The sequence below is a fragment of the Raphanus sativus genome, unplaced genomic scaffold, assembly GCF_000801105.2.
Source record: "Raphanus sativus cultivar WK10039 unplaced genomic scaffold, ASM80110v3 Scaffold0567, whole genome shotgun sequence".
Classification (NCBI taxonomy): Eukaryota; Viridiplantae; Streptophyta; class Magnoliopsida; order Brassicales; family Brassicaceae; genus Raphanus; species Raphanus sativus.
In genome coordinates, this window is record NW_026615885.1 from 25 (window position 1) to 13,504 (window position 13,480).

The 13,480-nt window shown below is 36.2% G+C and overlaps 1 protein-coding gene across 1 annotated transcript; it reads right to left on the reverse strand.

Moving 5' to 3' along the window:
• Positions 1-10,173: 10,173 nt before the first annotated feature.
• LOC108845340 (uncharacterized) lies at positions 10,174-11,251 on the reverse strand. Its single transcript, XM_018618562.2, has one exon. The coding sequence runs from the start codon at positions 11,200-11,202 to the stop codon at positions 10,174-10,176; it is 1,029 nt and encodes a 342-aa protein (XP_018474064.2). The 5' UTR covers positions 11,203-11,251.
• Positions 11,252-13,480: the final 2,229 nt, after the last annotated feature.

Here is a 13,480-nt window from a genome sequence, read left to right on the forward strand (position 1 = left end):
TTGGTCCTTCGGGGCCCAAAATACTAATTTTAGACCCATGTTAGTCAAAGTTAAAGAATTTTTTTCAGATTTTGATAACTAATGTGTTTGATTAAAGTAGATTTTAAACTAATCTACTTGACGAAAGTAGTTTTAATTTGACATTCAACTTTTGTTGGAGGTTATATTGCAGGGGAGTTTTCATGAGTTGAATGGATCTTACAGGTAAATTTAACAATGATCGAAAGTACTGACATTAGTACTGAGAAAGATACGAAATTTGGACTAATGATGAATGATCACAATTTGCTCTGATTCAAAACGAATGCGTTTTGTATATATATATTTTACAGCCATTTAATGGGTTCCGCATCAAATGGAGACAAATCATAAAACGGGTTTAAGAGATTTTGTAGCCAAGTCATTAAAGCCAATTAAAGCTCATTAAGGGGACAAATCATAAAGCAGCAAGGGTTTGTGTGTTGCACATGTGTGTATGTGTGTATAAGCGCAAGTATCTTCATCACCTTTTTACCAAGACTTAAAAGCTAACAAGACATCTGAGCAGCCTTATAGAGAGAGGAGTAAGTACGTGAAAGGTAAAGATGGAAGCCCACAAAAAAAAAAATGGAAGCCCACACGCAGCGACGGTCCGAAACTGTTGACGTTCTCACTCAATTTAAAAATTTTGTGCCATTTTCCTATTATATTTTATATGTATAAATTCAAAAAAAAATTCTTAATCTAAAATACCCGAAAATACATTTGGACCCTAAACTATTGACTTATTTGACCTATGGTATGGGTCGGGCCTGCCGACACGTCTCGAGGACAAGGGACGTACGATTACTATTGTGATACTGTGATGAAAAAGCAGTAGAGACAATTAAATTAAGATAAGACGCTGCAAGTGGTGCGGGGTCATGGTGAGCAACGACTTTGATGGTGGATCCGAGTAGAATGGCTGTAGGAGATGGATTACATCCCTCCACAAGATCCTCGAAACCTATAATATCAGCTCGGCTCGACAGGTCTCAAGGTAGTCTATCAGCTCGGTTCAGGACTGCTTTTGGCCCGCTTAAAGCGACTAAAAGTATCCAACTCAGCAGCTCAATTTGTTACTTGACCCGACGAGCTAAATTCTCATTAGGGCAAGACGATCGACCTAAGATAAAAAGAGGTGCAGGCCTGCTATATAAAGAGAAGAGGAGACAACAAGAAGGGGATCCGAACATCAAAACACATACTTGGCGGTTAGAATTAGGGTTTACAAACTTTGTATTCTTGTCGACTTGTATTTTGTATTTTTCCGACAAGCTCTCAGAGCGCTAGCTTGGCTTGTTTCCACCGTCTATTTCCTTTATTTGTAATCGATAAAACACATTTTCGATCTAATAAACGCTTTCTAACTAACCCACCGACGAATTTGGTCCCTTTTATTGGAATCTGACCAAACTCGGTTCAAACAATGGCTGCGATGGTGATACGATTCATCAGAACCAGATCGGAGCAAAGGCGAGAAGAACACAGTTCTGAGATGGACTTTTGAAAGAAGGATATTGATCATATATGAGTTAGAAAAATCATATAAGAAGTTATTCTTAATATATTACATGTCAGGAACACTAAGGAAACTGACATCACTGTAATCGGAAATATGACCTTATGGTGGCGAGCTTTGCTTCCTATGCAAGCTTCAAATCTGGATCGGCAAGTCCACCATGCATCTTCTTCATCTCTCCCGACACACATTTTCCGGTCCACCGTCGTTATTTCTCACCACCGTATATAGTTAGTGAACCATCTTTTTCATCTCCTCTTCTTTTTCCTTCATGGAAACACATATTCAACCCATCGTTATTCTTCACCAGCAGATCTTCATAACAGCCCAAGTCAGCACTGATGCAATGATAGTTACAAGCTGCTTTTAAAGATCAAAAGCAAATACAAAGAATGAAGTTAGAGGCATGGTTGCGAGAATCAGTGATCTAGGAGGATGAGAAAAAAAAGAAATAGAAGAGAAGAGAAAAAACAGTCTTAGCAGTTATTTAAAGGATATTTTGGCAAATAAAGATAGAAAATAGAGCCCGACAAGATATGTTTAGGACAAAACTTGGGTTCACCTCCTATGGTGAATTCTCAAATTCACCTCAATTGTTAGCACCAATCAAAGTGCCATGTAGGATTAGTAAAAAAAGGAAACAAAATTAAAAAGAAAAAAAAGGGAAAGAAGTAAAAATACGTCGACTAATTTTTGTAACGCGATCTATGGCTTCTTCTTCATCACCAACACATAATTTTAAAAGCTTCTTTATAATCCACACAGAATATTGAAAACTTTATTTGTCAAATTAGTGTCTACAATCATCTGCCTTTATATCTTAAATCTAAACCCAAAACACTAAACCCTTAACCCAAAATACTAAACCCTAAACCTTTGGGTAAACTCTAAAACCTTGGGTAAACCCTAAACCCTTGGGTAAAAAGATTTTCCAAAGGTTTAGAGTTTACCCAAAAGTGTAGGGTTTACCCAAGGGTTTAGAGTTTAGTTTTTAGGATTTACCCAAAAATTTAGGGTTTAGTGTTTTGAGTTTACCAATTTGACAAACAAAGCTTTCAATATTATGTGTGGATGATAAAGAAGCTTTCAATATTTTGTGTAGATGATGAAGAAGCCATGGATGGCGTTAAAAAAATTAGTCTACGTCTTCTTTATTTCTTTCTTTTTTTTTTAATTCTGTTTCCTATTTTTATTAATCTTACATGGCATTTTGATTGGTGCTGACAATTGAGGTAAATTTGAGAGTTCACCACAGGGGGTGAACCCAAGTTTTGTTCGTATGTTTAATATCATTCAATTTTTTTACTTAAATAATGAAGTATAATTTTTAGTTTTTCGTGTCCAATTTCCATTATTTTATTATCAATTACAAAAACCAGCCAAATAAGTTTAGTAAATCCCAGCAATCCGTCTTAAACTGAATTGATGTAATATGCATATAGTATAAGTATGACATAACCTAAAAGAATCCATCTATGTAAATGCTTGATATTTTTGCTATACTTAGTATTTGGTTTGCTTTGTGCGAATAATAGAAATTTGGATTTATATTTGACTTATTAAAAACGAATACTTACAATTTCAATTACTTGCTAAATAACACCATATTGCAAATTACTTGTTTCATCTTATTACTTGTTACTTGTAAACTATTTACAAGTTACTTTGTAATTATTTGTATGTTATGTCCTACTTTTGATGGTTGATTTTTTCAGTTTGTGTTATAGCCCGTTTTTCATAGATTTTACATTGGATGTTGTCGAATTCTCTAACACGGTTTTGACTGTTAGAAAGACGTTGATGATATTAATAATACTTAAAAGTTTATGTATGTTGTAATGTGATTCATATATATATATATATAACGAGTAACAAGTGAAATAAAATGAGTCGATATTTTTTTAATACTTGCTATTTGACATGTACTTACAAGTATTCAAATTGTTGTATTTGTTATTTATCTTATCAACACCAAATAGTTTCTTTCACAAAATGAATATGTGAAACAAATAACGAGTAAAAGCTAAATGTCAAGTATTTATGCCCACCCCTATTAATCTATGTATGCATATGAACTGAGAAGCTCTGTCTACATGAGTTAACTCCAGTTGTGCAGTGTCCCAAATAATTACACATGAACCATCTGAATCCATTTACCAGCCTCTAATCGATCCATGAAATATCTACTTAGAATGTAAGGATGTGGTTGGGCTTTGGGATACATTAGGAACAATCTAAGATTGGAAATCAACCATTACTTCTTCACTCCTTTTGTGGTATTATTGGCAAATCCTCTATAAATTTATTTACAGTTGAAAACTTCGTCACCCTTTAACTTATATATATGTGTGCGTGCTATAATTTACGTATAAATGTACTAATTAGAGGGTTTGAGAATTCTTTTCTTTAAAATAGAAAATTTTATATTTGGGTACAAATATTTTGAAAACGAGTTCAGGTTTCCCAATGTAGTTTTATACTCCCTCTGTTTCTAAACGATTCATGTTCTAGAATTTTCACACTTTCTAATAAACCATATTAAAACTTAGTTATAAATGCATAATTTTTTGTAATTTTATATTTCCTATATTTTTAAACCAATAAAACTTCACAAAATACAATTAATGTTTTTGAACTTCACAATTTTTCATTATTAGTTGACAAATATTGCATTGAAAATATGAAAAATGTATCTTTTTGAAACAGAATTTTCTCTAGAACATGGATCTTTTAGAAACGGAGTGAGTAAGTTTTAATTGAATAACTGAACTTCATAATTCATGTAATAATATGTATCGCTCAGTCAAATGCATCTCAAATAATTTTCCCGTACCTTCGTACATATTTAACAAGATTCAGCTGTAGAAAATTTGTTTACTTCATTTCTGTCAAATACCCTATTAAATGCTTATTTTTCCTAAAATGACTCAGTTCCAGCTTTGTTGTCGCATATTGATGTCTCTTTAGTTTGTTTAGATATACATTCTTTTTTTTTTCCATCTAAAGAATTTTATTAATGGGTCCAAGCCCAATCCGCGAATTACAAAAGAAAACCCGATAACAAGGGCATATATTACAAACTAACTGGGTCTAAAGGCCCAAACCCAAACCCCGACGCCACACGTCCAACTCACTCGCGAAAACACCCACGCGTTGCGCCCTGACACCACGCGCACTACGCGTCTCCCACTCCCCCACCTCGAGATCTGAAACATCACATCAAGGTTGAAACCGTCGATGCTTGCCGGAGACGGCCACCGATTCGCCGGATTTCACCGTGACTGGAGTGTCTGAAACCCTATTAGTCGTCTACTCTTCCACGGAAATCTTCACTGGCTTCTTACCGAGATCTCGACCAGATTAGAGATAGACACCATTCACCTACTTTTAACCGTTCCGTCGAAAGCCACCATGGACATCGTCACCGTCGCTTCTTTCATCGGAGTAACTCTCCGTCGAAGCCTCAAACCTTCGCCCAGACACCACACACAGAACCCGGAGCAGAACAAGCCTCCACCTTCGAAGACAACTAAAGCCGACCGTTCATCTGAGGAAGGAGCCACGGCGGTTACAAAAGCCGAGCGTCCACCTCGAGGAACAGTGCAACGCCGGAAACAGGAAAGCTACTCAGAGGAAAAGAAAAGAAAACCTTAGACTAAAAGAACTACAGAACAAAAGCGGAAGGAGCGCAAAAGGAAACCGGGCCGACGGTGGCATAGGAAGCCCCTCCGTCGGCCGGCCGATTGAAATCGTCGGTGAATTTTTAGAGAGAAGACAGAGCTTTCTCTCTCCTTCTTCTTTCACAAGAGATTCTTCTGTTTAGATATACATTCTATGCTCCATATAATTTCCTTAATAATTAAATTATCGATCCAATATTCTTTCACTGGTACTTATCATTCGATCTATTAGTATTCAGAAAGAAAAAAAATTAATTATTTTGAACATATTCAATAATTCATTTATTAATATAGCCCATAGGTCTCTTTTACAGAGAGGCAATGCCACACTTTTTGTCAGTTTCCTCTCCACTCAAAGGAGACATTCTTTCCTCATTTCCTTTTTTGTGCAACTCTTTCCTCATTCCCTTAATCCAGACTATATAAAATAACACATCTATAATGATGCATGCACAATATATAGTGAGAATTTAAATAAACAAATAGTAAAAAAGGTTTGAGTCCCAGCTATCGAAAATTTAACATTTTGACATCGTCAGAGATAAAAAACCGATATGTGAGTCGAAAACGTAGGTTATTAACACTGATTAGTCTAGATTCATTTTAGTAGAGATCAGGATACCCTTTGTCGGTTGAACAAGAATAGAAAATTGACAGCAAAGTTATTTTATAATATTATATACGGAAAATATGTTAGTAATTTTGTTAAAGCGCAATCTTGGTCCGACTCTCTCAACCGGTATCAAAAAGACAACGGCTCGAAAAATTGAATTTAATGACCCAAAACATCATTAAAGTAACCATTATATGTAGTCTAGCTTTGAATAAGGGTTATTTGTTGTAAGTCAGTGAGAAAACTTATATTATTAATGATCAAAGAGATCTATATTTATACATAGTTTAGACCGTCATAAATAGACCGTCATAAGATAAATGGAAAACTACATTTTCCTTATATACAAAGGAAAAGGTAAATACGATAATGGAAAGATAACAATACAATAGAAATATGGAAACTATCCATTTGTTGTTTCTCTTCCTCTTTGGCACATCGGTTATGGATCGTCCACCAAATGATTTATAACACTCCCCCTTGGACGCCATAACTGTTCAAGGTTCGTAGTATGCTTAATGTTGCCTCGTTAAAACCTTACCAAGAAAACCCAGTGGGACAAAACCTGGTTAAGGAAAAAGAGTACAACACACACTACTCCCCCTGAAGAATGCATTACTGAAGGTTTTTCAGTCGACGCATCCCAAGCTGATGTATGAGCTTCTTCAACGTCGCAGTAGGTAAAGATTTAGTGAATAGGTCGGCAGAATTGTCACTGGATCGGACCTGAACCACTTGGACGACACCAGTCTTTTGCAACTCGTGGGTTGAAAAGAATTTGGGCAGGATGTGTTTCGTCCTATCTCCTTTGATATAACCGTCTTTGAGCTGAGCAATGCAAGCTGCATTGTCCTCATATATCACGGTTGGATCCTTATCATCTGTCATCCCACAATCTGATCTTATATGTTGAGTCATAGACCTCAACCAGACACATTCTCGGCTGGCTTCATGTATAGCCACTATCTCCGAGTGATTAGAAGATGTAGCTACGAGTGTCTGTTTCATTGAACGCCAAGATATGGCTGTTCCACCATATGTAAACACATAGCCTGTCTGAGATCTAGAATTGTGTGGATCCGAAAGGTATCCAGCATCAGCAAATCCAACTAAACCATTTTTGTTTTCGTTGGTATAAAACAGACCCAAATCTTTCGTTCCTTGTAGATAACGAAGAACATGTTTTATCCCGTTCCAATGCCTTTGGGTCGGACAAGAGCTAAACCTAGATAGTAGGTTCACGGCAAAAGCGATATCAGGCCGTGTGTGAGTTGCTAAATACATCAATGCTCCTATGGCACTGAGATATGGCACTTCGGGACCAAGTGTATCCTCACCGTCCTCTTTAGGACGAAATGGATCAGTATCTAGGCCAAGGGACCTCACGACCATAGGGCTAGAGAGTGGGTGTGAGTCAGCCATATTAAATCTCTTGAGTACTTTTTCTGTATATGTCATTTGATGCACAAGGATTCCATTATTTATGTACTCAAGCTGTAATCCCAAACAGAATCTTGTTTTTCCAAGATCTTTCATTTCGAATTCTTTCTTAAGATATTCGACTGTTTGTGAAATCTCTCCAGAGGTTCCAATGATATTTAAATCATCAACATACACTGCTATAATCACAAAGCCCTTATTTTCAAATTTCTTTATGAAAATGCATGGACTGATAGGATCATTTTTATATCCTTCTTTGATTAGGTACTCACTTAATCTGTTGTACCACATCCGGCCAGATTGTTTCAGTCCATAAAGTGATTTATTCAACTTTATGCAGTGTTGTTCACGAGAGCTCTCTTTATTTTTCATTTCTATACCCTCTGGTACTTTCATATAGATTTCATTATCCAGTGGGCCATATAGATATGCTGTAACGACATCCATCAGTCTCATATCTAGATTTTCTCTTATAGCCAGACTTATTAGGAATCTAAAAGTGGTTGCATCCACCACAGGGGAATATGTTTCCTCATAATCGATTCCTGGTCTCTGTGAGAACCCTTGTGCAACGAGTCGGGCCTTATACCTCACGACTTCGCCATTCTCATTTCTCTTTCTCACAAAGACCCATTTGTATCCCACTGGTTTTATATCATGTGGTGTTCGGATCATAGGGCCGAAAACACCTCTCTTCTTTAAAGAGTTTAACTCCACGTTTATGGCTTCTTTCCATTTAAGCCAATCTTTTCTTTGCATGCATTCATATATAGACGTGGGTTCTTGATCCTCATTTTCCATTAGTTCGAGTGCTACCTCATATGCAAATATATCAGTGATGTCGACATCTTTTCTATTCCATTGTTTTCCAGACAAGATATAATTTATCGAGATCTCGTTATTATCTGGACCGTCAGTACCATGAACCTCGGCGTCCCGAGGGTCACTGTCTGGTACGCCCGGCCCCATGTCCATTTCTATGGACTTAGGCGTGGCTTCATCTCGGGTAAGATCAGCCACGATCTTGTCTGTGGTTCCACTCTCGGTTATAGCACCTTTCTTTGTTTTCCGAGGTTTCTTATCTAGGGAACCAATTGGTCTACCACGTTTCAAACGTGTTTTGGAATCTGTAGCAACTTGATTGTGTCCCTCTTGAACATCAATCCGAACTGGTGCATTAATAGCTGGTATATGTGACTTAGTCACTCTTTTCGGGTCAGCAAAGGAATCTGGCAATTGATTAGCTAGCTTTTGTAAATGTATTATTTTCTGGACCTCAAGATCACACACTTGAGTCCGAGGATCTTGCCAATTATAATTTATGGATGTCTGATTCCATGAGATTTCTTTTACCAGCTTAGTATCTCCCCCTAATGTCGGAAGTTCGGATTCATTAAAATGACAATCCGCATACCTGGCCTTAAATAAATCGCCCGTAGTTGGCTCAAGGTATTTTATAATTGTGGGGGAATCAAATCCGACATATATTCCCATCCGTCTTTGAGGTCCCATCTTTGTTCTCTGTGGTGGAGCAATAGGAACATAAACCGCACAGCCAAAGGTTTTAAGATGGGCGACGTCTGGCTCATGACCCGTAAGTAATTGGGATGGGGAATATTTGTGTTCACTAGATGGCCTGATGCGTATAAGCTCGGCCGCATGGAGGACCGCATGTCCCCATGCTAAAACCGGCAGCCTGGACCTCATGAGTAATGGTCGGGCTATGAGTTGTATTCGTTTTATAAATGATTCAGCTAAGCCATTTTGTGTATGTACATGTGCCACGGAGTATTCCACTGCTACCTCCATGGACATACAATAATCATTAAACGCCTGAGAAGTGAATTCACTTGCATTATCAAGACGTATCGTTTTTAAAGGAAAATCTGGAAAATGTGCTCGTAATCGAATTATCTGAGCAAGCAATCTTGGAAATGCCAAGTTGCGGGTCGATAAGAGACAGACATGCGACCATCTGGTCGATGCATCAATAAGGACCATGAAATATCGAAATGTCCCACAAGGTGGGTGAATTGGTCCGCAAATGTCTCCTTGTATTCTTTCCAGAAAATTTATCATTTCCTTTGTCACCTTAACTGGTGATGGCTTAACGATTAGTTTCCCTTGTGAACATGCTACACAATTTAAGTGTTTAGGGATAACTCGTTTCTCTTTAAGAGAATGGCCGCTGGTATTATCAATCAATTTACGCATCATGGTCGACCCGGGATGACCCAGCCGGTCGTGCCATAGAGTGAAATTTTCGATGGCTGATTTGTTAAATGTGGCATTTGCTTCGATCATACTGACTTTAGCATGATAAAGACCAGTAGATATTGCGGGTATTGATTCTAAGACCTTCTTTTGGCCTTGGGCAATTTCAATGATCTGAAGGAATTCTTTATTTCCTTCGCCCTTAGTCTCAATATGATATCCATTCATTCGAATGTCTTTGAAGCTTAATAGACTTCTTTTAGAGCTGGGAGAATACAAAGCATCCGAAATTTCGAGATGTGTTCCCAAAGGCAATAAAATGTTGGCCTGGCCGTGGCCCTCTATGAGACTGGCTGTACCCGCAATTGTGGAAATGTTGGCGTTTTTAAGTGTCAGATTTATGAAATATCTCTTGTCTCTTAAGATCGTGTGGCTCGACCCACTATCCACCACGAACACATCCTCTTTCATTTCTAAAAAAAATAGGATGATACTTAGAGACTTAAAATTATAATTCATATAGAATATTTATAAGATTTGGTAATATAATTTATATAAGTAATTCTTATAAGATAATTCATAAAATAATTTATTTCATAAATAATAAATCCAATGACAAAAAAAAAAAAAAAAAAAACACCAAATCATAATATTAAAGTAAATAAAAACAAATACAAATGTCGAATTCAATCCTTTAGAACATCAGATGTTTCATAATCCATGAGATCATCTTTTTCATGATCGAAATCATTTTCATTATCTTGGATCACCATATGAGCTTCAGGATTCTTCCCTTTCATACTTTCTTGGTATAGCTCAACTAGATGCTTGGGAGTCCTACAAGTCTTTGCCCAATGGTTACTCATTCCACACCGATGGCATACGGATTTGGTCGAGTTTGTGTGCTGCGGTTTGAATGATGATCCGCGCCCTCGACCATGACCTCGTCCGGACAAGCGTCCCTGGTTCTGGTCTCGACCAGACTGGTTGCCTCGACCACGGCCTGAGTTATGACGACCGCGGCCCCGTCCATTGTATCTTCCACGCCTGTGGCTGTGGGATTGGACGTGGTTAGCCTCTGTGTCAGCTTCAGTAGCCGCATGAGCTTCTGGTAAAGGTGTGGCACCTGGAGGTCTTATCTCACTATTTATCATCAGTAACTCATTGTTTTGCTCAGCAAGTAATAAGCATGAAATCAAGCTCGCATAAGTCTTGAATTCTTTTGCACGGTACTGTTGCTGTAGCAACACATTACTTGTGTGGAAGGTGGAGAAAGTCTTTTCAAGCATATCTTCCTCCGTTATATCCTCACCACATAGTTTAAGTTTAGAAACGATCTTAAACATTGCTGAGTTGTATTGATCCACAGACTTAAAGTCTTGGATCCTGAGGTTTTTCCATTCGTATCTAGCCTTTGGTAATAGCACCGTCTTTTGGTGATCATATCTTTGTTTCAACTCATTCCAAAGGTCTAGAGGATTTCGAATGGTTAAGTACTGATCTTTGAGACCCTCAATCAGGTGATGGCGAATAATTAATATTGCCTTATATTGATCCTTTTCATCAGCCTTGTTTTTCTCGGTAATACATTCACCGAGACCTTTAGACTTTAGGATGATCTCTGTATCCAATGCCCATTGGAGATAATTGTCTCCAGAGAGATTAAGGGCAGCATACTCAAGGTTATTGATTTTCGACATCTGAAAACGAAACATATATATACTTTTAGAAATTTTTATAGCATTATATAGCTTTATATAAATTCTTTATGTCACAAGGACTAGAAAAGAAAATTTCTAATAAGTATTTAGATGATGTTTTGATGCAATCCGAAATTATACTATATGATGCATATAATATAGTTAATGATGCATGCTATGTAAACCGGATTCATAACTTAGTAAAAAGAATCTAAGTGTTTTCATGATGCAGCCGATTTATAATGGTTAATAAAATCGATTCATTCTAGCAACCTAATGATCATGATGTTTCAATCAAAATCTATCAACCTAACCGGATTAGTTTCTGTGAAAATCGAGTTAAGGTTTAAAAATTGGTTTTATAAAATCGATCTTGATAAAATCCAATTGTAACCTTTTGAAATAGAATCATAATACTAATTTGATTTTTTTTTTTTTTTTTTTTTTTTATTTTTTTTTTTTACACAAAGTTTTAGATTTAAAAACAATCAAATTCGATTTTTAAGTAATTAAACAAGCAATCGGTTTCAATATTTTAAATTAGGAAATTGATCAAATTTAAGTTTCAAGGGTTGATCAATTTCTAGGGTTTTTCGATTTGATCAATAGATCAAGGGGATTTAAAGGACACGATATGATCATAAAGATTGGGATGATCATAGGGATTTTGAGATTCAAAACTTTTTTTTAGGGTTTTGAGTTTAATTGTTTAAAACAATCTCTATCGGATTTGAGAGCTCCGATTTACTCAAGAAAAGGTTTTTGGGATCTATTAACTTAGGATTTTCATTAGGAAAAAAGAGATTCAATTTTAAGGTTTAATCCTTATCAGTCAACCAATTCAATTATGGGTTCTTAGGATGAATTTTACCTAAGTTTTGAAGTGTTGAACCGGACCACCAAGAGAGAAAAGCAAATCGGCAGCTTCAAGTTGGTTTTGAACCTTTTGACTGCGCTGCTTGCACTGGGAGGTGACGGCGCGTCTGGAGTCGGATCGTTGTGTGGTCTGCGGCGCTGGACTCTCCTCGTCAAGGGCTTCGTTTTGGTATGTCGCACGTCGTCTGCTGCTTCACGGTTCGGAAGTTACGTCGGTTTCAAGATTCGCCACGGATTAGGGTTTTGAGGGTTTTTAGGTTAAAACGGGAAAACGGGTTTTAAGAAGTTAGGAGCAAGTCGTGCTGATAACGTGTTGTAAGTCAGTGAGAAAACTTATATTATTAATGATCAAAGAGATCTATATTTATACATAGTTTAGACCGTCATAAATAGACCGTCATAAGATAAATGGAAAACTACATTTTCCTTATATACAAAGGAAAAGGTAAATACGATAATGGAAAGATAACAATACAATAGAAATATGGAAACTATCCATTTGTTGTTTCTCTTCCTCTTTGGCACATCGGTTATGGATCGTCCACCAAATGATTTATAACATTATTAATCTTTTTCTATCTATATTAAAACTCTAGTCTATATAATGCATGTTGTTGAAACAAATCATGATTGAATTATGCTACTCGTAGTTACTTGGTTCTAATATTTCGGATAGATCTTCAGAGCAGCTGTCATACGATGTATCTTTGACAAGTTTCGATGGAAGAATATTAATTGCGTTACTTTATAAAGTCTGGATTTTTATTTAAATTAGTGTGATTGAGACATCTTTTGTCATCCATATAGATTTGAAATCCCCTATTTATAATAGATGATGGAGGTGGATATGATTGTACCATATATAGTCAGTCTTCGATTAACGATTGGTTGAATGATTCTAAGCAAAGAGCATGCAATTTTTAAATATTTCATAAAAAATGCAAGTGGGAGCAGTTTTCGCATCTAAAAGAAAAGGATAAAAAATTATCTATAGAGTGTACTAATAAGACGGAAGATCACTATACCGTATATTCATAATTTGATATTCTAATCATAAATAATTCACGTTGTCTGCATATCTGCTCACAAACTCTCGTAAATCTCTTGTTAGTATATGATAAGATTTGGCAGACTAGTTGGAAATAATCTTAATGATTTTAAAATCGAAAGTGAATTTTTGGTAGCTAATTTTAAACATATTAATAAATGTATAGTTGGGTTTAATAATATTATAAACACAACAATATATATGTGAATTCTGTTGATTTAATAAAAAAGTTAATAATATAAAAAAATTCATAAATCTAGGAATATATTTTTATTCATAATATTCCTTGGATTTTTTATGATTGATGTAATTTTCTGGTTACTTTCTTTTAGATAAAATCAAAACATTTTTTTTTGAGATTTTGAAAAA